The sequence below is a fragment of the Toxotes jaculatrix genome, chromosome 17 (genome assembly GCF_017976425.1).
Source record: "Toxotes jaculatrix isolate fToxJac2 chromosome 17, fToxJac2.pri, whole genome shotgun sequence".
Lineage (NCBI taxonomy): Eukaryota > Metazoa > Chordata > Actinopteri > Toxotidae > Toxotes > Toxotes jaculatrix.
Window position 1 is genome coordinate 9,323,134 of NC_054410.1, and position 25,089 is coordinate 9,348,222.

The 25,089-nt window shown below is 39.5% G+C and overlaps 1 protein-coding gene across 1 annotated transcript in view; it reads right to left on the reverse strand.

The window, feature by feature from the left end:
- Nucleotides 1–6,140, reverse strand: part of LOC121197505 (uncharacterized protein C14orf132) — a 55,228-nt gene extending 49,088 nt beyond the window's left edge. The window contains exon 1 of the mRNA XM_041061147.1: nucleotides 6,069–6,140. Within this exon, the coding sequence (XP_040917081.1) occupies nucleotides 6,069–6,140 (72 nt within the window). The remainder of the gene's footprint in view (nucleotides 1–6,068) is intronic.
- Nucleotides 6,141–25,089: the final 18,949 nt, after the last annotated feature.

The following is a 25,089-nucleotide window of genomic DNA, read 5'->3' on the forward strand; positions in this document are numbered from 1 at the left end:
CAGCGTTTTAAGCTGACATAATGTTCCCACTTGTTTCAGTAGATTTACATTAAACAACTTAGTATGAATATAAACTGTGTGAATATAATTTTATAATATTTATTTATATAATATAATATAATTTTCAGGTGATGTAGTCTTCAGCTGAAATTGAAAAAATTCATCCAAAATCATTTTTTCCAGAAAATTTAAAAACAAACAATAAATCAAGCTGAGTAACAATTTTCTTTAATATGTCTATTTAAATCTTATGTAACTGAATGTATATTGTGATTTACTGAGGAAAAACCTTGAGAAGAAATAAGAAACAACTATTAAGATACCTGTTGCTCTCTGTACATGTTCATCTTTCATCCCAATCTGCAAACCATTTCCATAATTCAGTTAATAAGAACATTTGAAAAATATTTTCCAAAAGTGTCCATACTCTCTCTGCAGTCTTTCATGTCCCTGTGAAGGTAGAAGCTGCATCTTTTGGGTGTCTCTCATTTGCTTCATGTGTTTCTGTACAAGTCAAAAGTGTCCAGATATTCGGGATAATTCTACCTGTAAAAGGGAGACGAACAAGCCAGTTTCCCATAGTCTCAGTTGCCTGAAGTGATGCATGATGGATGCCATATGGCAATCCCACAGTCTTATATCCAATTCACCACTTGGGAAGAATGGCCTCATCCTTCCTCCTCCCATCTTCACCTCCACATCAGTCAACATACTGTAGCTGTGACAGCACAGATGAGCTCTGATCTGCCCGTTGATGAAGCACTATAAGAGTTCGAGACCTACAAGGTGGTGTAGATGTAGACAAAGATGATGACTACCAAGTTGAGGATGGTCCCAATGATGCCCAACATGGCCAAGATGGTCTCCTCCTTACTTTCCTTGTCTTGGATTCCCTTTTCCTCATCACTGTAGACAGTGTTTACCATTTTCCCTGGAAAAGTCTGCAGTTTTCTTCTCAGACCAATCTGGAGAGCACATGAGAGAGAAAAGAAAAACAAAATCCAAGTTTTAGTTACTGCAACTGTTTTTTTTTTGTTTTTTTTTTTGTTCTTTGAGGATGGTCTTTGCACAGTGTGTGGTGGCCAGTGATAAAGGCAATAAAACAACAAGCATCATAAATTAAGAAAGTAATGTTTTTTCTTTTTTGATCACCATTCTGATATGTGTATTCAGAAAATACCATGAAAATTGAATGGATTACATTAAGCAGATGGAAAGCTGCCTGGCAACGCCTGAGACACAAAAGCATTATTATCAGGACTGACGCCAAATCTGTTTCAGGGAATTTTTTTCCATCCATAAATGAAAGAAAACATGTGGAAAACTTTTCCAGCCCAGGAGACAAATTGACAGATTTAAGAGTCAGTGCCTCGGATGATGCTTGTTGCTTTTCCTCTGAGTATTTTTGTGTAAGACAGAAAAAAATTCGAATGCAGTAGTAAAGTGGTTAACATTTGGAGAGAGGGTCATCGAGAGTCGTCCCATAACCACCCCAACACACGATGCACAAATACAAGTGTAAATGTGCAGTAGGGTCTACTGTACTTCTGGTTGTCCACTGTACTGCTGCTTTCTGCATGTTGCACTGTTGCCTATAAGCCTCTGTAAAGCTATGTTTTATTCAAGGCCACGAGAAAGATTTTCCATCAAAAATAAATTACTTTGCTCGGTTCCTTCAATAAAATATAGTCATCTCCTGAGTTTAAATGCCGAAAAAAGGAAGTCAGTGAACACACGAGATTTAGAATCTGGTGCTCGGCAGCTCAAACTGTTTCATTAATGTGAACTGGCAGTTTCACAATATAAGTCAGGTTAATTGGTTTGGATTAATCAGGAGTGTTCGATCTATTGTTACTACAGATTTTTTTGGTACTGTATTTTTTTCGTCAACTACAAAGGAGAGGCTATGAACTAACTATGAAAAGCTCCTGAGTGGCTGAATAACTCAGACAGGTACAATAACACCCGTAATAATTATTTTTCCCGTAATAATCAGGGATGCATTTTTCTCTTAGACGTGGTTCTTGTGGATATTTATTTTGAAATTTCTCATAGATGTTGTTCAGTTCCTGTGGCACACAGGTCTCACACTTATATCAACCCCACCATACCACGTTTCATTTATTTTTCAGGTATCATGAATATGTTATAACGTTTGATGTAAGTAGCGTTGCCCCAATACTTTACTTCAAATACTATGATGTTTTCTAACCATGGTAACACTGTACCTCTGAAAACAGACTCCAGCTCTCCTCCTGACTGGCATGCTGGACATCAGAGAGATGGCCATGGCAGCTCTCTGAGGTACGGTATGTGGGGAAAAAAAGACAGCTGAAACTCCTGCACTAGACTCTATTAGGCAGTTTTATTTCTTCAGCTGTGAGACAACTGTGATCTGATACAAGTTCTGAGTGTGCCTGCATGCATGTGAGTTTTTAGGAGTGTGTGTGTCTCTGTGTGGGTGTGTGTGTGCGCGAATTGATTTGTGTAGCCCGGGGTGGGGTATTAGAAACTAGAAGCAGCTTGTGCAACTTGGCATCCAAACACCTCTCAGGAGAAAAGCGCTCCTTTTGCGGGTCAATGGGTTTTAGACGCCGACTAGCAACAGTAAAGCATATAAGCAAATGCAGACTAAAAATAAACCTTCTAACAGGGAGCTGTTTCTCTTAGTAAAAAGCTTAGATGCAAAATAAACTACTAACTTTTTTTTTTTTAATCTCCATCAAGAGTGTACAGAGAGAAGTTACCTGAAGTACTACCTGGGTACACAACGTGCCTTTGTGGTTGATGTACTTTGTGGGAGAGGCACTGACTTGCAATAATAGAAACAATCCTGAACTATCTTTTAATACTTCTGTGAAGTGATGCTTGATGGGACATCAGCTGCATCAAGAACATTCTGCGAAAATGATAAGTCACGTGATGTTTATCACTCACTTGCCATGACATCTGGATTGCTTTCTGAATTCACCTGAAGCGAAATCAACCCTTTCGAAGAATGCTTCAGAATTGATCACAAATCAATGTAAAAGAAAAATAAAAAAAAACATGCCTTCCTAAAAATGTCTTTTGCCTTTTGATGAATCTAACTTCATGGAGTTGTTTATGGATATTAACCTTTGCAAAGCCCACATTATTAAGGCTCATTTGCAGGCGTCTTTTGCTTTAATTGAAATTTATGTAACCTTTCGGAATGGCTCCGCCAAAGAGAAGATTTTTATGTCACCAGTGCAGCACTATCGCCCTTTTTTTTTGACTTACTGATTGTGTTCTCAGACAGACTGGCAGAGGGGAAAGTTCTTGGCAGGAATCATGACATGCCAGGAATGGACTTTAGTACATCAAAATCTAGGTGTTGTCTTGTGTAGATGGATTACAGAAAACAAAGAGAGTGAGCTGAGCACAAGATAAAGTCAGTAATTTTAATAAATTCAACATGAGGCCAGGGCTGCTGTAGAAATTTACAATTTAATGAGTCAAAATGTTTGTTGTTATATAAGGACCACCTTCAGGCAACAGTTTATGTGTTTGTGTTTATGGATTACCTATAAGTTTTTGTTTTTTGTTTTTTTTTACCTATAAGGGCTTTCATACTGTAAAAGTCAAAAGCCTTTTGTTCAGCCCTGTTTAAGAGGTTAAGAGCATCAAAATTACTGTCCTTTCTAAAGGCTAACATCCCACACAATGACTCTGAATGATAGCAATGTCCAATCATTAACATGCATTGTGCTCTTGACGTATAAAAAAACCCCCATCAGGCTCTGTTTCTGTGTTAAAGTGCATCCTCCTCCTCTGATCTGTAACAATGGGCTTTGATTGCCTCTCCTGGGGTTCGCTATAAACAGGGCTTCCCTAAACCTGAATGGTGATGTTTGTGTGGTGCTCTGGATGTGTCCTCATGCATGAAGACGCCTGCATGCTGCTGATATATACAAGCTCTCAGCAAAAAAAAAAAAAAACAAAACGAGGGGAAAAATTGTGCCTGGGGGATGTTGGGGGAGATGGAGGAGGAGGAGGAAGAGGAGGAGGGATGAAGGTGGTGGTAGTGGAAGTGGTGGTGAGTGGGGGAGTCCAGGCTCTGCCAAAACTCGAGTGCTGAGGAAACAGCTTTACCACCGAGTACAGCTGTATGTCTGTATGCTGTATGCCTTCCAGAGCCTCCACATTCAACATCTCCAGTCTGTACAGTGTTCAACAGAGAGTGTTCTGTTTCAAGTGGCAGCCAGAGCTGGCATCCTGCAATGTACCATAATCATTACCCACCCATAATGACTTCCGCTGTCTGTTTAACACTCAGGCTGGACAGGGTGTGATAGGATAGGATTAGAGCTGTCATAATCCAGGACAAGCCAGAAAGGAAAATCACGTATAGTGATATTTGGCAATATGGTGACATAATGTGGCTTTAACACATTGAATGAAGAGATTATTAATCAAGCCAAGATACAGTACAATGTTTTCTCTTCTCCACCTCATATTGATTAGTCATTACTTATTCTAAGGTAAAGAGGATTTAGTTATCTCAGTATTGATCCGTATTGTCACTCAAGAGCTCATTTCCAACAATTCTAACACTCCTGTGTCTTAACTTTTCCCTCAATGATCAATCTGAGCAGGCCTGTCGCTGTCAGGGATGCTCAGGATTCAGATATGAAACATGTAGCATCTCTGGATCAACAATTTCTCATTCAAAATGAACAGTGTCTCCTTGAGAGTTTTTCTCTGACAAGGCGAGCTCACACCTGGCTCTTCGCTCGTACAGCAACAGCCGGGAGCATATTTGTATAAAAAGAGCAGACAGACAGAGAAAGAGAGAGAGAGAAGGAGAGAGAAAAGGGGGCAATGTCATACCTGGGATAACAAATCCGGACATTCCTGCTACATCTAACAGAAGCTAGCATCTTCAGATCAGACCAGTGGAGAGTAAAACCTTTTGCCACTTGAATAATCCTGAGCATGTCAAACAACTCCAGATGCTAACAGAGTCTGACAGGCAGAGTTGCTTTTGGCATTGTTTTAAAATGGAATTAAAGCAAACAGCTCCCAAACCCTCCTGAGTTTGTATGTACACACACACACACACACCTACACAAGTTTACGCCCGTCACACACTGACACAAATACACACACACAGAGCCCCGACTTGGAATACATATACTTGGAAGCACTGTTAGACAGAGAAAGAAATCAGAAATTGAGAATGAACAGGAGAGGAAGAGTCAGACCCTTAAAATGATGAGATTTCACAGTTTTTGGTGAAATCAGATAAAATGCTACCAATAGTGAGTGTGACCCATTTTCCATAACCTGTGCTCATTGTTCTGTGAGTAAGAGGGAAGTGAGAGACCTATTTTAGGATTGAGCAAGAATTACATTTGAAGAACATTTCTTATTGATTAAAAAAAAAAATCCTACTGAAGACTTCACAAAAAAGTTCAGACACTCAGAAAGTTTAATGCTTAAATGCTTAAAAAAAAAACAGCCACAGACTTTAAATTTATTCTTTCTTTTTTTTTTTACACAGAGGCATTCATGTGTGTCATTTCTGTAGTAGGGTAGTGTAGTAGATCTGTCCAAAACATGTTCAAAAACCTTGTTTTATATTAATCTAAACTTCATTACGCCTGGGAAAACAACACTGTTTGCACTGAGTGCAGAACCGTACCGGGCATCAGATTAAATTTTCCACATAGCAAAAAGCTGTTACATAAGAAGCATTTAAACTTGTTAACAACATGCATAAGGAGCAACTCCCTGAGGAGCAAGTGGACATTTTTTCCGGACAAATAACCACCACAGCTAATATCATCTCTCACAGTAAAGCAGAAAAGGTGTCTCTGCTAGCTCAATTAATGATTCATACAAAGACAACTGAGCCTGGAAATATCCCACATTTATAAAGAATATATCACGATGCATAATATATTCATAGCTACACCCTGTCATGACATTTAAAAATGGTGAAAGATTTATTAAGTATTTGTTGACAGTTCACAGATGCTCTGCACATGATGATGAGTTTAATGAAAAAAAAAAAAACTCTGGATGGAGCATGACTGTGGACCTACCTTGCAAAGCATCAGGAATAACATAGCATTGGACATGCTGGAGGGGGATGCCTTTCTGTAGTGCACAGACATCCCTGGCAACTAAGGTGAAAGTCGACCCCTCTCATCCTTCAGCTGTGGAGGGGCACGGGATCCAGAGAGGGCTGGCTGGTCTTCCAGGCGGTCCAGTTTTAGGGCTCTCGTTGGCTGTCGTACCCTGCAACGCTCCAGCGTCTCCTCCTCGAATTTCATCTCACTAGTGGCCAAGTTCTAGCTGCCATCACTTTCTCCTCCTCAGCTTTGTGAGAGCTGAAACTGTGCTGCCCACCTCCTCTCGGCTCTTCCTCCTCTTTCTCTGTCTGTTTTGTTTGCCTCCCCACCTCTGCTTCTTGCTTCTCCTCCTCCTCTTCTTCTTGTCTGTGTGGAGGGATGATGTCAAGTTGAAGAATGGAGTCAGTTGATGGGCAGATGGGGGTGGGAGGGTAACAAAGCTGTTTCATGTGAATATTTGCATCCTCCTTTGTCTTTATTCCGCAAAGCTCACCCAAAAAAGAGAGAGATTTTTCAGTCTTATCTTTCCTGCCAAGACAACCAATCAACCCTTCTTAAAGGCTCAACCTCCTCTATCAAACTTTTATACTGCTCAGCAATGTAAAACACGTTAAGCTGATGTCTTGGCTTTTAAATGTTTTATGGTGGAATAAAAAACGAAAAAAGGCACCCCCGCTGAAGTGGTGGAAGCCCCTGCTTGCTCTACATGATGTGTAACCTAACATATCTTTTCTTGCGCTCCAGTGGCTGAGCGTGTGCCCCTAACTAACTGAACTGAGCGTGAATGCTGGACGGCTATAAGAGAGAGACAGAGAGAGGGGGGGGGGGGGGGGGGGTAGGGGTGCTGTGAAGGAACCCGTCGCCTCACACTGACGCTGTTGTGGTTGCTTTCGCTCCACAGGCAAGAGGTATCCCCTGCTCCCTCTCTCCCGCGCATATTAATGCAGCCACGGTTGCCTGGCAACCGACTCAGGGGAGTCACACAGTGCCTGACGACAAGAAGCATTTGTGACAGAGGCCGGGATGAGGGGCGAGGGTCTCCTCTGGTATGTTTTTGTGAGAATTTTGTGTACGTCTGTGTGTGTGTGTGTATGTGTATGTGTATGCATGTTTGTTAATGCAAAATATGCCAGACTGTCCAGCCATCGGTCACTGTGTACATGAGTCTGTAAGTGTGAGAGTGGGTGTGTGTGTTTCTGTTTTTGTATATATGTGAAATATGCATGCACCTGTCAAAGTTGCACTGCCATCACTTGATGGAAGTGTGAGAGAGCAAGTAGGTGTGTGCTTGAATAGTGTATTCACGCAATGAATTCATAAAGTAGTGCAGCTTTGATGCATAACACTGGGTAGACACTGTATACATTAAAGATCTGGTCACACCAGTAAATAACAGTTCAGAAATTTGGAGAAAGAACAAACCTTTGTGAACTTGGACAAATTTGCAACATTGACCAATAGCAAGTGTCTTGATGGTACGGACCTTTAAGGATACAGAGAGCCAGAGGGTCCAAAAGGGATGAAGTCCTTGTAAATTATTGGCAATGGTTTGCAGACAGTTAGGAGACATTAAATGCAACAAAGATATCTTTTGAATAAACTATGTGACCTTGTTGTCTCATTAGCTCAGGGAGCAAGTGTTTGTGTGTGGATCAGGGCTAAACAGCCATCAGTCAACAAGACTGTGTGTGAAAAAGAGCGGTACTTGGTTGTGCACACAAGTCATGTGATTTCATGCATGAGGTGAAAAGGTGTGTGTTTGTGTGCATGTGTCACCTTTTACATTCCTTTCACAAACACGCATTGCATTTCCACATCATGTACATTCACAGTGCTGAACTTCCTCATCTCGCCCTCGGACGTGCAATGCATCAGTGTCAGCAACCAGAACACGTAATGGATACACTGATCAAACATGAATGACCTCCAGGACATTTATGTGTACAATCCGACACCAGGGCGGCGAACCCTCCAAGAGTCAACCATCCCAATCAGTCCCATCCCTCCGATCCCATTTTCTCACTTCACCTCAGCCAGAGGGAAGGACATGAGCTCTCAGTGTTTTAACTGTGAGCTGAGAGACTTGTCTCTCTGTCTTTTAGAAGAAGTGACTCACCCAGGCCATGCCACACATTTCTCATTTAAAGAAATAGGCAGTTTCACTACTTGAATATTTATAGTTATTCATCATTTCACATTCGGGCCGTTGGCATTCTGCAAGGGATAAATCTTTCCAGTAAAGAGGACAGAATAAATGTTGCATCTTAATATGTTTCGTTATGACTTTTGGGGTCCCAGCTTGCTTGTATTTTCATCACAGCAAACAGAAAAGACCTTTTTTCCCCCACCATTTTCCAGTTGTCCTCTGCCACATCTCTTTTATTGATTCTTGAAGAACGAAAATGGTGAAAAGGTTTATATTGCAGCAACTGTGGTGAAAATTCTGAATCTGAGGTTGCTGAATTAAATAAAAGTTTAGAAACAGATTTTCCTTTGAACAATATTTCATTATGTGGATGGGCTCGGCAGCTAATGGAAATGTTTAGAATGTGAAACAGCTGCCAACAAATTAGTTTAGGCTTGATGTTGCTTTGCGCATGAAATGACCCGGAATGGACAGCAATAAAAATGGAAATGTAAAGGAAACATTCCCTCCAAACTGAAACCACTGGTGTGCATAATTTTATTGCCGACTACCCATCCCTCCGTGCCTCAAGATTAACTAACTTAGACTGTCGCTGCCTGCGTGGGCATTTATAACAATTAATCAAGGTGCCCGTCGAATTCGTTCTTGTCATCTAGTAACCAGATCACAGAGTGTTTCTCCAACTGCATGGTGATCATCCTTTGTCTCTCATCAATTTCCATTCAAACAAGCAAACTTCAGTGTCAGCACAACTTCAGGCACTTGAATTCTTTTCAGGCAACGTTTGTCTTCACTCTCTATATGGACGAAAAGTGTTTTATCCTATCCTCAGCTGAATTGTCCAATTTTTAAAGCTGCACTAATCAATATTTTTGTATTAACAAGGGATCAAATGACTGTGTGTAATGTAGTTCTTTGTAGATGAGAACCCACAGAGAATTGTCATTGTGGAGCTGTTTCCCCATTCCTCTATGATGCATGTTAGCACCTTTTAGCTGATTGTTTTGGTTCTACAGCCCGAAACTTTACTGTTTTATTTTAGTCTCATGTCTTTTCAACAACTTTGCCTCCAGCAGTAAAAGTAGGCCACTGTTCAACAAAAGAAAGAAAGATGGTAAGCTAACTGTCTTCATCCAGATGCCAAATAAACAAAGGTAACAACCAGCTGATGGAGCCTTTAGCAGCTAAAAGGTCAAATATTTTGCTCAGGAGCTGGTAAGGACCACAACTGAGCTAAAAAAATGAAAAACTTAATGTTGCACTTACATTCTCGGGCTGACACAAACACAACTCCAAATGAATGTTAATGTTGCTCCGTGTCTGCTGGATGTGTAAAAGAGTCAAACACATTTCGACACCTTAGTCTTATGTTTATAGCTTGTTTTGCTGCCCCAAGTAGCCCCAAAAAAAATCTATTAATTCAGGTTTAACCTTATAAACATGAATTGGTTTCAGTGTTTCTAGCAGAGAAAATACACCTAGAGGTGAAATTGGCAGAGGGTATTACAGAAATATCTTTCATGTAAAGTAAGCTGAAAAGAGTGCTGAGAGGGTGTCAGATTTCCAACTCTGAAAGCCTTGAGTTTATTTTAATTAATTTCACAGGGTAAGCTACTCTAGCTTACATTTCATGAGGTAGATCTAAGGACACAAAGGCCTTGTTACAAATTGGTGTGAGAGAACATCTCACCTCCACAAACTCCAGGTATTAGTGTTTTAGATTCAAGGGTAAAGCTAATGGAATTTGAGGGTCTTAACAATCCAAATTAGTGGAGAAGTAATCAGCAATTAATGCCTCTGGTTTTCTTCTTCACATCTGCTCTTTTTAGTGATTTTATATGTGCTCGTTCATCCTGTGCTTTCTAATTTGTCCTTCAGAGAACACAGCTCAGTACTGCCACCTCATTAATTATTGAGAGGCCAGAGAGTTGTGCCCTACACGAACAAAGTTTACCACAATCACTGCGCTCTACACACCGCATGTCAGCCGGCATCAAGGCCCCAAACTTCAGTTGATTTCAGAAGAAATGCATATAAAAAAAAATAAAAAAGTTTATCCAGGAAACCTTTTGTATCACTGTCTGGAAGCCTTGAAGAAACATCAAACACAGGCAGGCCGGAGAAACCACAAAAGAGTTGATTGGCCTTAAAAGAAAACTGTCTAGAAATCTCTACAGTCTCCTCACAAGCTTTTTTTCATTTGTGCAGGATAGAGTGACACGATTGAAAGTTGAGTCCTAAGAGTGGCTGAATGAGGCTAAGGAGTAAGGTAGTGTCATGACTGCCATTAATCCTAATTAGTGGAGAACATGACAGCAGCATATGGGTGTCCTCCAGTCAGAGAGCCATGACGGTTGCTCTCCCCAATCCTGTTCCTGCTGTCACTAATAGAGATGCCAAGACAAGCGAGATAAAAATTCAAACTTTGAAGGATGTTTTATTCCTTCATTCTCTCTGGGAAAGATGGATGGGTCAAAAGCAGAGCCTGGACAATGTAAAAGCATTCCTGTTGATCCTGTAGTAATGAGATACTGGTAACCTCAAATTGGAGCTGTGCGTGGACTAAAGAATGTAAAATAACAAGAAAAGCCATTGAAGATTGATTTGAAAGATTTGTGATGTATGTTTTTCTTCTTTTTTTCCCCCTGCTCTGGTGCTCAAGTAACTTAAAGCCTGATAGAATGAAAAAAAGAAAAACGCTTGACCTACAGAAAAAAAGCTAAATCACTCAGAAATAGTTGTAGTAATGCTTTTAGGCTTGATTGGTCAAAGCCTGCTGCGGGCCAACCCAAGACTTGGCTTCCTATTGGCATTTTCATTCAATTATTTCATTGTGGAGTTTCATAATCAAATAAGATCCTATATTTTCATTGGAGTCTGATTTGACCCCCGGTTCAAGATTTTAGCAGGCTTCCACATATGGCTTTGAATTGGATAGAGAGTTATGTATTCCATTTAAAATGATGGGTGGAGGATAAATTAGTGCACATACTGAGATTAGGAATGTAATATTTCAAAATGAATGAAAAATTAATGATTTACCTGGAAGGCTACCATAGACTTAATTTATGTAGTTGTTCAATTCATTTCATTACACATTCAAATTCTGCGTTGTTGTGACAGATGATGCATCATAAAAGCAATGAGAGGTACTTATTTACCATGTAATTTGGGATTATTGGCACTTTGTTTCTAAGATAACCAGACAATGGCGATGTCCAAAATCTTTTTTTTTTTTGCAGCATTTTTTAGAAGTAAAAGAGTTTGACTCTCTTCCTCTCTCTTTCTTTAAAGGCCAGCCTGATATCCTCTGAGGCTAATCTCAGATTCTACTACTTACATCAAAAGCCTGTCAGCCTGAGCACATGAAAGCCTGTTTTCTGAGAGCTGCTCGTCGTCCGACTGGAACACTCAGCACAGCTTTTATTTTTATCCTCCGAACATTTGGAAGAGGAGCGGATGCGGAAGCCCATCCTGAGATGTCCATGGGTCAGCACATATACACTTTTTAAAAGTGTTTTCTTCTAATGGAAATACATTCAAATGTATTCCCCTTTATATGTATCCCTTTGACTATAAGCAGCATAAACTATAAAGTCAGAACTTCTGCAGCACAAACAAAACCTCATCATCAGTCAGGCTGATACTTGGGATAAAAAGGCACGAGGCAATCAGCTTTGATGTTCAGCTTGTTCAATATTACTGTCAACTTTCAAAGTCAGTTATGGAGGCCGCCTTTGTTTGCCAGCAGGCATATGACGCTTCGACACTCTGACTTCAATAGCTACAGTAAACAACATCTGGCTTTGTGGAAATTTTTTCATGACATTTATGCATGTGTGAAATATTGTGCATATACTGACACAATACAAATTGATGCAGACTGTGTGTATAAACAGCTTCCTGAATCTTGTGGCGTGCGCTTGTTTTTGAGTATAAATGACTGAATGAATGGGTGACTGTATGAAAATGATAAAATGTCAAATTGCCAGCAGCTCTGGGTAGGAAATAGCTTGCAAATTAATCAGTTTCATCATTTTTGAAACAGTTGATTAATAGAAAAAAAAGGAACAAAAGCAGTTTGAGTTTTTCTGCAGAGAGTTTCTGTAAAAAAAAAGAAAAAACAAAACAAAACACTGTCTTTTGAAGCCCTGATGGTACAACAGAAGGTGCAGTAATAAATTATGTGTTGCATACAAAAGCATCATAATAGCTCAGGGGTTATTCAATATTGAGATTCTGAAGCCTGAATCAGAATGTAGAGAACAGTCTTTGTCTGCTTCTCTTTGAAATCAATGTTTGCAAAACATCAATTTGATATTCAGGTGGATTCCTCCCTCAACTCTTTCTCCACCACCATCATTACACTTTATTCAAGTCAAATGCACAGTGTTGTCTTGGCTCAGTTAAGCCGCTCACATACAGAAGTGCAATAAAAAAAATTGCCTCCTTAAGAAAATTGGCCTTAAGCTATTAAATAATAGGGATAGTAATCAAGAACAGAGCAGCATTAGCAAGACTAAGAAGCATCCTCCACATCAAATGATTATTATTTCCTCTCCAACTTAGATAAGTAGGCTAAGTAGGACACTGTGGAACTGAGAAATAGATCATTATCTGGCTGAAAAATAAAATGTTGAGAGATGATTCTAGCAATTCAGACACACAAAAGCCTCTTTTGTGTTTGGTCTTCTGGGTTGTGACAATGTAAGGTTCATCCTTCACTTTGCACCATCTATTATAAGCCTGGAAAAAATTATCTGGGGTAGCTCATTGGTCCTGGTTACAATGCATCCTCTTTTTTGTTTCAACACATAAATCCGTGCATTTATTGTCGTATCGACGGTGATTGGACTGTTGAAAAGCACACAGAGATTTTAAAAAGGGTTGTTGATACATCTGTCTTTTCTGAAACAGTTGCAAGCCCATCTGCCAAGTCCGTCTGACGAATGATCCATTTTGGTGGGAGACATTAACATATTGAACATGGGGGATATCGAGCCAAGGGATTACAGCAACACAGTCCTGGATGGATCCGATCTGGAGGTATTAAAAATGAAATAAGAAATCTCACGGCCTTGCATCGAGCTGCTCTGTTCTGCTCCGCTTACTGCAGGTGATTTAAGAGGTTTAACAATAGTACTGATCCTGCTGAAAGATAAGTCTTCCTCTCTCTGACCATCACTCCCACTCATTTCTCTCTTTTTCACACTCACACAATGAAACATCAGTTCTCGCTCAGACGTGAGAGATTATTGGTTCCACCCTTGGACTGATCTCATTTTGTGATCTTATTTTTATCGATATCACAGTAGGTGCCATATGTGGGCTCAGTAACCAGCCACTCTGTGTTTTGCCAGCGGGTGTGTTTGGAGTCTGAGTGTTAGACTTATGGTTAATAATTGATTCAACCCATAAATGAATCTCTGTCACTTGTACAGAGAAAGAAATACGCCACCTTTGCTTTCTTTTTCAAAAGTTAAATTTTCATGACCTTTCAGTTTTTCATTCAGCAATCAATGTTTTTGTCATTCATATTCAATTCAATTCATAAAACATAAAACATTTCATTGTCTCTTTTGTGAACATACAGCTCTAGCGAGTCCCAAAACTGCTGCACAGGAAGTATTTCACCTTAGTACAACTTTAAGTTTCACCTTAGTACTTTAAATAGTAATAATTGTCTCAAATACATATTTTTTATTTTTTTCCAGTCAGGCAAAATAAGTGAAAACACCTGCGTTTGTGGACCACAGGGGTTCAGGGGCTTTCCTGTAGGAGCTGAGTTGTGTCACTGTTGAGAGAGATGTTACGCATTTGATTGATATGAGGTCACATATGCAAAAACCGATCCCATAATTCATTTGGGGGTCATTTTTGATAATGAGGACTTGATGTGAACATTTATTCATTTTCTTTAGCCTCAGAAGACCAGTTTTCCTCCAGTAGTCCTCCCCCAGTATCAAAACTGTTCCTCAGTTATTAAGCTCTGCAGATACTGGCCCCAGTAGGAAATTATAAATTCTCAGCGACTGCTGATAACCGTCTTATTTCAGTATCTTCATGATAGGCGAAAAGCGGAATCGCCATTCGCCAGCCGCTCAGTGAAAAAGGCTGATATGGAACATGTCGTTTTTTAGATGATAAACTTGTTTAATTCCACTGTACTTGACACAGCGCTGAGAATATGCATGAGTGAGTATGCATTATTAAAACGGCCTGTTCAGGCAGCCCTAACGCAATAAGGAGAGGGGTCCTCTGTGTTAATCTTACAGGCGTTCGCTGCTGCTGACTGTGCGTGTATCAAATGTTAGAAGCTATGTTTCAGGTCTTATTTCATAATTATATGCAGCATTTGCATATTTTACTGAAGATTTCAGAAGAGGGGACTCGTGACACTCTTGTCTTGATTTCATTATATCTATACAGGGATATCAGAGAAGTGACAGATTTATCTTTTCATGTTTATAAATGCGGAGTGGGTGTGTTGATTGGTCAAAAAATAAGCACACTTTAAGAGATAAATAAATTATGATGCATGAAGGAAAACAAATAGACACCTTTTACATCTAAAGCTGCAACATCCATTCAGACTAATAAGTGATTGGATGAATGTGCACACAGTTTTGCAAGAATATGCTAATTTCTAATGTTACTAACAACAGTAAATAAATTGCTTTTCTCCAACAGATTATAAATTTCTCAAGCATTAGCACTGGCAAATCTATAAACTACCCTTGAGTTTTAAAATATCTATGGCAGTGTCAGATGGTTAAAAAAAAAATCAAACTGCTCTCTACATCTTCTCTCCCTCTTGTGTTAAGTTTTTGAGAGTCTTGAAGCTCCCGCCTCTTTATGCAAAAGAGATTTCATCAGCACATTTTGAGAATTTATTAGAATCCGTGGGAAACTTTTGACAGCCGAAGCTGTCTCCTATAATTTCATAAAACCATGAGTGGAATGTTTATCTGTTTTCAGCTTCTACCTTGATTTATATTATACTCAGTTTCTATAGGAACAACTTATTTCTTTGTACATTGCAAATTGCTGCTGTTATGGATGGAAAACTGTTTTCCTTTTATTTCCACTGGCAGACAAGGGAAGCATGCTTAAAACTCAGGAGTGCACATTTTGATTTGTGAGAATCTGACACTTTGTCATCCTAAGTGTGTTTATCAATCTCTTAACAGCCCCTGAAAATTGACATAGCATGAGCAGACGTGCGCTTGCGAAAATGCCCTAATAGACGTTTATCTGAATTGCTATTGTCACCCCTCGTTAGTCGTCATTTCATTCAGCGAACAGCTGAGTATCAGCAAATCTTTTCAATCATTTGCTGGAGCCACAGCGCAGGCCCTCATGTGGCCCCGGAGCAAGTCCAAGGAGCTGAGGGAAGCGCATGTCAATAACAGTAAGCCAATTAAAATCACTCTTCATTTAAGCTGTGATCTCTATTGATTTGCCTTTCAATTCTCATCCATCAAACCAGCAGACTGCCTTGAAGGGTTGGAGGGATAGACTGTCTGATTGACTCAGTTTCTCAGCTGCCACTGTATCAAATACCGGCAGCTTTTCAGAAAATCAAGGCGATCAATCAAGGTGGTTACGCAAGCTGTTTGGAAGACAAAACAAAACCCTGAGCCTTCACAACTGAAAACTTGAGAATTTGATTCTGTTACAAAGCTGCAGAGAGGAAAAGCTGACGTGTCAACTGCATACCAAAGCAAAGACAAAACAACCAGTAAACAATAAAAACTGGACATGAGCACATGTCATGACCTTGTACGGTGTAAACGTCTTGTAGATAAACTTTTCACGAGATGTCAGGTTTAAGTTTCAAGTTTATAACATGGACTTTAAAGTGTTTTTCTAAACTGATGTACAGTCAGTACAATTTGTGAGAATTTTCTGAACATTGGTAAACACCAAATATTTTGGTGTTAAATTAAAATTATCACCTGACAGCAGTGAAACACAAATTAGTGTATTACAGCATACTTATGTGTATATTGATGGTAAATGTCAACTTATCCCATTTTTAGTTTACAAATGTATGTCAAATAGAAACTAGGGAATAACATTAGATCTAATGCCAGTGATGCAAAGTAAAGCACTTTGCATCATTGGCTCAGTCAGTACCTACGGGGCAGCTGACTGACTACATCCTACATCATAGCTACAGCTCTCTACACCACCCTAGAACTACTGCCTTAAATACTGCATTTTTTCTTTTGTTGATTTTAATTAAAATTTAATGTTCATATACATCATGTGTTGATTAAAACACTAGTTCTGCTTGCAGCTGCTCAAAATCTTCAAAGAGTTCCCTCAAAGATTTCCAATTCTTGGTCAGTGTCTGGTTGGTGTCTCTGTCTGAAAGTAAGTTTTTCTGCTCCCAAGAAAACCCAGTCATATCTTAGCTTTAGTCCTTTGAGCAAAGTACAACTTTTTCCCAGACTGAACAAGACCTGATCTGACTCCTGCATCACAGGGACAATAGTGTTTGTCAGTGCCTTCAAAAATCTGCAGAAATCACATAAAAAAATTATTCATTTGAGCGTTTTCTCATCTGCATAACTAAAACTACTTGGTTAAGGTTAGCAGAAAAGAGTGGTCACGATTAAAAGAACCCTAAAAGATGAACACATGACAAGCTTTTGTGTCAATGTCACTTTATTTCCACCTTTTCTCTTGAATCAGGCCATTGAGGCGTTTGATCAGATGCTGCAGATGCTGCTGTGTTGTTTTCTTGGTAGCACAGCCTCGTGTGAGAACGATAAAACGCCACCAGTTTAACTGTGTCAGTGTCCAGTGTTTGTTTCACTCTGAGCAACAACTCTGTTGAGATTAGTTCAAAAACATGTTCCTCAGCGGCATCAACTATCTGTCAGAAGCATGCAGCTTGATCAACTCCATGTGAAGGTCAGGTAGAAGTTGTGCTCTGGCCCAGAGGCTTCTTTTTTCTTTCTTTTCCTTTTCTTCTGACTCCATCTCTCTCTCTCTCCAAAAGGCAGAGTGGGTCAAGCAGCAGCATGGGGGTTGGTGGTAGTGACTTTACATGAATTGTAAATGAGTGAATAAAAGTGTGGATGTGAGCGTCCATCTACACAGCACTGCTTCAGCCTTTTTTTTTTCTTTTTTTTTTGCTTACTTTGATTTAATACTGTCTCGTAAGCATACCTAAATGTTAATAATTCCAGTGCTTGCAGATGCATTTCTACCAAGCTCTCTGTTTTCTTGCAGACTCAAAGGCCTTGAACTGTCAGTGTCTTCCCCCTCGAGCACATACAGCACACTGTATCAACTTTCTGGTTCAGCAGCTTTGATAATAATCTGACCTCACCTGTTTGGTTGACTTGGGGAGTTATGATTTTCACTCTGTATGCTGTGTGAACACCACAAAGTGGGAGTGAGTATTCATCTCGCCGCCTCAACCCTCCTTTATTTTACAAAGGTTATTTTGTGACAACAAACCTCCTCTAATGCAGTGTCCTCTGAAGCAGCTTTGTCCTGGACTTGGGCCATTTTTTTCTACAAATCACTGCCAATTAACATTAAAAGCTGGCAAGAGATGGCACCTCCATTTTCATTATCATCCCCTGATAAAGAGCACACACACCCACACACACACACACACACACAGAAACAACACGTTAAAAGGTCACCGTGGCAAGGTGACAAGCTGGTGATAACTGTGAACTTTGGCAAAAACAAAAGCCAAATAAACAGGATTTTGCTATCAGTTCATATAAAGTATGGCTGAAAAAGATGCACCTGCAGCCTCTACACATTATTACTTGTAACTTTCATAAAATAATGATAAACCGGAGAGGAAGCTTGCTGTTATGTCTTTGATTTATTAATAGTGACATTTCAGAGAATGTGTGTACAGCTGAGAGACCTGAAGTAGGTTATCTGTACTTCTACACTTAATATACCCTGAAAGTCTGGGGCACATCTAGCTCTCTTTCAGCTTTTATTCCTGCCTGCAGGCTGTGTTTCCTTATCATGCCTTGTACACTAAGTTTTACAGCCCTGACAAGGCACCAGAGGTGGCAAGCACATTTATTCAGGTATTGTACTAAATCATTCTGAGGTACTTTACTTGAGCATTTAGATTTTTTGTGACACTTTCCCTCCATTAGATTTCAGAGGAAGAAATACGTACCATGACTACTTTCCCTTTTCCAAACATGATTAAATTTTACTTGTAATCAGTTTTTTCTGTTACCTAAGTTAACAACGATCCAGGACTTTTGCTTTTGCTTCAATGAGTGTTAAAGGTTCCAACTTTTTTTATACATTAGCATCAGTGATATCTGATTTTCTTAAACTGACATTTTTTATTTGAAAAATGCAAAGGTGCAAATCTTTACATGCTGCTGAGATGGATTCTTAATATCACTGATGATTAAAACATTTAATCAAACATTATGGTTAGGTAATTCTCTGCAAAGATTTTTATGTGGGTAGCCAGTCTTAGCTGGATCCTGGAGAAAAGCTGATTGAATTGTTTCAACAAAATTATCTCCTCAGAGCTCTTTAAGAAAGAAAATATCTTCTAAGTTAGGTTCTCCAACTTTTATGACCAGTTACTTTTCACATGAGAGTCTCCAAACTGCAGATTGAATGACTTTACAAAAAAGAAAAAAAAACAAATGACTAAAAAATTTTAAATTTAATACCATTAAATCTTTCAATGTCATGTCAGCTAAAAATAAACCAAAAACTTTTTGTTGTTGTTGTTGCTGTGTGTGTAGTTTGGGATGTGGATTACTGAGATGGCTGCCCACACATCGGCAACATAGATAATGGAAATGCAATACAGTGGGGGGTGAAATGTGAATTTGTCTGTTGAATGAAACAGAAATAATAAGCTTTTTCCCTTGGCCCAGAGGCTGAGGTGTATGGAGACGTCATGATATGTGGTATCTGTGTGAATTTATACTAATGTACTCAAGCACTTATTAATGGGTTGACATGGAGCAGCCAGAGTATCTGAATTCCACTTCGTAGGTTAGAGGTGCAGCCTGTGATGCCAGCAGATGTCACATGTGGCATGATGGTCCTTGATGCCGCCAAAGCATCACCATGGCAACGCTCTGCCCGTTGCACCCTGGTGTGTGCCAAGGAGGCCTCTGGCAGCACTCGCTCGCCTCCTCAGCGACATGGCAGCCCCGGTGTTCCAGGCCACCACATTGTTTCGGCAATGATTAATTACCGTCCTGATGAAATGTGAAGGCTCTGGAAATGTCACAGGGATGACATGGGCTTGTCAGTGTGGGCCAGCAGGGAGGAGCGTATCACACACAGACATCTGGAAGGATACGGAGCGCCAGCCGCTCACTGCCTTTTCAAGGAAAGAACTTATTATTACCTCAGCTGGTTTCTCTTGGATTTTATGTAACTTCATTTCTAGCAATCTTATTAAATCCTCACACAGGCAAAAGTGAGCGGCCTGGATTTTCCACGGAAAACCACGATCATTTACCTGATTTCTTTACTAATTTCTTCACTGATAAAATGAAATGCAAACCCAATTAAAGTCAAACCAATTTATCACACAGTGTCAGAAAATGTGTTTTCTCACCTAACTCAACAATCAATATTAGCTCACAGTGAGTGAGCAGTAAACACCTGAATACATTAAACATTAGGATGCCTCTACTGCACTGAGCTCTTCTCCTTTATGCTGTCAGCAAACAATAAGCTATCATGCAGATGTGCTGTAGGTTCAAGATGTCTGTATAAGTGTTTAATCCATTTGTGCTTGTGAAAAAGGCGGAGGAAGGTATCGCTTGATGAAAAATACAAATGACATACCAAATTTCCCTGATGAATTGGTCCATTTACTGAAATAAATTGAATTGATGCAAAGGATCCCAGAGGAGCAGAAAATTGTTCAGCTATGGATGAAAACCCTCTCAGAGCTACAGCACCTACAAGCAGCCAGGCTTATTTGTATTACACATAAGACTTGTGAAGATGTGCTGACAGCCCCTGTTTATCCCACTTAATAAGAGCAGACATTTTTTTCCCTGAGCTAAAATGTTTGTTAATTAACTTGGGACAAAAACAGGAACAAATGCAATTATTTAAATGAATTAATCTGATTCCTATGTTATCATATGAAAGATGCATGGATTGAAATCTACATGACAACTTTGGCTCACAGTGTGGAAGTTCCATGTTTGCTTACCAGTTATTTTTAGCCCATCTGCACAAGGTAAACCCCTCATTAAACAGCAGGTGTCCGTGTGGTGAAGCAGATAGTGAATTATGTTGAAATCAAGTATCTCTATCACTGTGCAGCCATCACCATCACTTCACGTTAAACCATATGTTCAAAAATGATAAAGATGCCATGTCATACTAATTCCTAGCTAAGTTTGGATCTTTCAAAGTCACAGTCAAGGATCTTTATTCTGCCAGTCACGTGTTCAAGCCTATAAGTGAAACAACATCATCAGGATTTATGGATTTTGATATTTTCTGTTGGTTTTATCCATTTTGGCAACGAATAGTCACAAATCCATCTCTCTTCATCGCCACTTTGAGGTTGCGAAACATATGGTGAATCACCAGAATGGCTTGGTGAGCAGATGTTATTGGTTAATTGAGATGCATTTGATCTTGAATGATTAGTGTCCATCAGAGCATTTCGTTGTTTGGTGTCCTAATGATCGGGCTGCTGTGACAGCGTGTTTCCTCATGCTGGTTTTTATGGGCAACGTATCCACACACCATTACCAGTTCCAGAGCACTGATGTCAGCACTGTAGGTCAATTTATGAGTATTATCAGCTTATCTGGATGCACAGAGAACAACGTCGTTAATTCAGCAACATCAGTATATTCACTACCTCTGTTTTGTTTGACAACAAACAGATGTACATCACTCACAATAAAAGGAAGCAGGGCAGATATATACAACATGTACTATATTTTTAACCAGGTTTGAGGAAAGTGCACAGTGTTGCTTTTATTTTCCCTTGACCTATTCTCACACCAACAGTGGAAATCAAAGGTCAGCTATAGCTGAATTCCCAGGGCCAAGGTAGATGCTGGGTCAATAGCTTTAAGGAAGAGTTACTCTGTCAGACAAGTAGCTCCCAAACCATCACACTACCCTTTTTTTTTTTACATAGCTTATACCTGAGCAAAGTGTTTAAAGGGCTATACAGACTTTTTATTCTTTAAGCATATCCAATACATGATGTGGCGATTGGCACTAATCTCATATCTGCAAGTCATCTCTGTGACAGAGATGAGAACTAGTTGGTTAAATGTAATGACACATCTAAACCTGGTAGGCACGTGTAGGGCATTGACAAAGTACAGAAAAAAAAGAAGTCTTTGAAACTACAAAATGTTTCTCTTCCCTCAAGACTTTTAAGACTTGCATGTTGAATTTAAACAGGAAGAGAGTGAAATTTGGCAACATTTAAAGATTTATGTGATATTTATTTGTAATTGGATCTTCTTGGCCTTTATTATTATTTAAATAAAGCCATGTGAGGAGTTTAGCGGCAAAATGTCTCTTTAACAAGAAACATGACAAGTGATCCAACCAGACACTGCTTGTTAGCAGATTGTCAGATCTTTGGAAAGAAACTGTGAGCAAATATTCACAATAATTCACTTCTCGGTGACACAGGATGGCCTGACCGGTCTGTCTTTAGTGACAAGATGAAATTTAAAGGATAATACTTTTGTTTCGGTTATTTACGCCTCTGGTGCTGATGTGTGCGCTCAGTCAGCACTGCTGTAGACATCAGCATTTGTAACCATTCTTTCAGAAGAGGTGATTCATCTTTGGATAACTACTTCCACAGTCTTGAAAACTGTGCAAGCATCATACTAGACACAAAGCCTTGATTTTGTCTTTTTTTTTTGTATCACTTTATTGTGCCAAAGTTGAGTTTTCATAAAAAATTTGCAAAGCACTTCACTGTCGATCACATATCACCCAAAGGATGATTGAGATTGTTTCCAGCTCTTTTGCAAACGGCTCAAAGTTCCAATAGAAGACACAGGTATTTCCATTCAGTGCCTGGTGTAGCATTTGCTCATTAAGCCATTTAACTGATATAAATAACATATACCTTCCATGCATCCTTGATTTGTTCATTTCTTGGAGCAAAGGTAGAGAGGGATAGTGCAACAAGATAAAGTGAGAAAGACTACAACCTTCTATCAAGATCATATTTCAGATTCCCTGCTGGGCGGGATATCATCAAAACTGTGACATTTGTCTCACAGTGTGGGGAAACGGAGACATCTGCATCCAACTTGCAATTAAATAATTAATTAGTCACTATCAACCCATGTTAAGTTGTTCATTAGTCAGTTATTGATTTCCAAAGAAAGAAGTCAGTTAAACTAACTGCGTTAAAAAAAAAAAAACAACCTGCTTCCAGTGAACACACAGCTCATTGTTCTTACATTTTAATCACTCTTACTTCAAGCCTTCTCCCAACATCAAAGACAGTGTTTGGGGCAGAAGTCAGACAGTTACCTACAGAATCAGAAAGAGTAGGAGCTGATTTACAGGAGGAATATTCCTGCTGAATGGTAATTTGCTGCTTAGGCCTCCTATTGGCAATGACCCTCTGGCCCTTGTGCTTTTGAAATGCTCATCTGATTAGCAAGGTCATGCAGAAAGAAGCAGAAACGGGGAACAAGTTCTCCATACACACAGGTGATTATAAGGGCTTTCTGTTTCATCTGCAAATGACGGGTTCTGCAGCAGAGTGCGGTCTAGACTACTTAGTGTGCCTGTGTGTGGGGGGGTCTTTTTTGGTTTGTTTTTGTTTGTTTTTTTTTCTTTGAGTACATTTCTCTTTAAAAACTGAAGTTCAGACAGTGCAGTTTTCTCTGAATCACAGTGGTCATCAGTGGGTTGGTCTTTCTCACATTGCCTTTTACGTTGTTTATCAAAAAAACATGTTGTAAACATAAAGATCAGACATTATAGAATTCATAATAAAGCGCACCAATGAGCAATCATCAGCCCCATCAACACACTCCACTGAACAAAACAAAGCAAACCCAGCAATCGTCCTTGGGCTTGGTTCAGACTGGGCAGGGGGGTAACCTAAAGACTCAGAAAGTGTGTAATGAGGATTTTACTGCTCATGGGGAATGGAGGAAAACAGTGATCTGCTGCCCTGGTGGCTTGTGCCGGGGATCAATGGTCATTAATCTTTCTAGAGAGGCTCCGGCTGCACTTTTTAGGGGGTAGAAGGATTGCTGACCCAAGTACAGGACGTCTTTCTGGGTCCAACAAGCAAGGCTTTCTGTGTTTGGACACCACAGCACTTCTCATCTGTTTTGTCCAGCTCCAAGCAGAGCTCAGACAGGGTGGATCCTAAGAGGTGGAGTGCAGACACAAATCATAAAGCAGCAGTTGACAAACATGAATGTACTGCCCTTTTCCTTTTTGTGATTCTGCAAGAAAAGATTTAGTTAACTATGTATTGTATGCAAGTATTGATTATGCCTTCTAAAGGCATGCATTTAATGTTACAGTACATTAAACCATTGTATCTAAGATGCATCAAGTGTTGTAAAGCACTTTATTGCTGTGATAGTAACATAAAAACAAGTTGTCTTAACTCAAGTTCTGTATTTATAAATTTAAGGTGATCATACTTCACTTGAGTGTTTCCATTTCATGCTGCTCTATACTCCTCTACATTTATCGAACAGCTTTATTTACAGCTGGTGGTCCTTTACACATTTAGATTGTGCCTGTAAACTTTTTTTTTTTTTTTTTGGAATGGTGAACACTTTTGCTTTTGATGCTTAAAGAACTTTTTGCTAACATTTACCCAACACTTTTTCTTTGTTTACTATGTCTTTCAATGCAGGACCGTAATTGAGTACTTCTGTGTTGGAGTATTAATATAGCTATTGAATATAATACTGGTACTGTAAATTCTACAGTCCACTAATCATAACATGATTTAAAGCGTTAATATGTTCTGCGAAAAAGAAATCATATAATGCTGATATTTTGGTAGGAAAATTACCAATAAAGCACCTGGGAAGGAAAGAGCAGACCTCCCTACTGCTGTGAAAAATATTTGGGGGGCACCTCACACTCTCAAGTGAAGTTGTGAAATTTAATGACATAAAACTATGGTTGAACAGTTTAATGAACCTGCACATATAATCCCTGTGTGATTCAGCCGCCCACACAAGGCTTTCACAGAGCAGCAAATGTAACCTTATAAAGAATTATAGGCAGCCCTCCAAAGTAAAATAGAGCAGTCATCACACAAGACATGATAACAATATTTTATGCTGTCTTACCAATATTAGTGCAATGTACCATGGGGTATTACACTCAATATGACACTGTACCATTAAAATAAGCAGGAGACTACTTTCCATTCAAATTCTGTTGCTGTCTTATTGTAAAGATGGTACTAATAAAAGGCAGAAAATGTTTTATCTCACGAGAAGATGTTTTCAGTGTCAGCAAGTGCTTCAGTTTCTCCCTCGGGTCAACACAGCTTGAATAACTAAACATCAGTCAGTTATGGAGGAGTTAGTATCCTTCATCTGTCCTGCACAGTGTAGAGTTGTGTTTTGGGGGGGTGTAGACTGTAAATGCAACCCAGACCTCACCAACGGGCGTAGCTCTGCTTGACTGGAGTCAAGGGCACTTAGTGACATGATACTAATAGAGGTTGGCACTGAGACATAAAAAATACAAACACATTTAGTTAAGAGGGCTTCAAGGATCTCATAGGGCAAAGCTGTAACTCTTTACACCCCGACAACAGCAGCGATGCTTTTAAGGAACCATAAATATGAGGTTTTCAGAAGGAGCAATTCA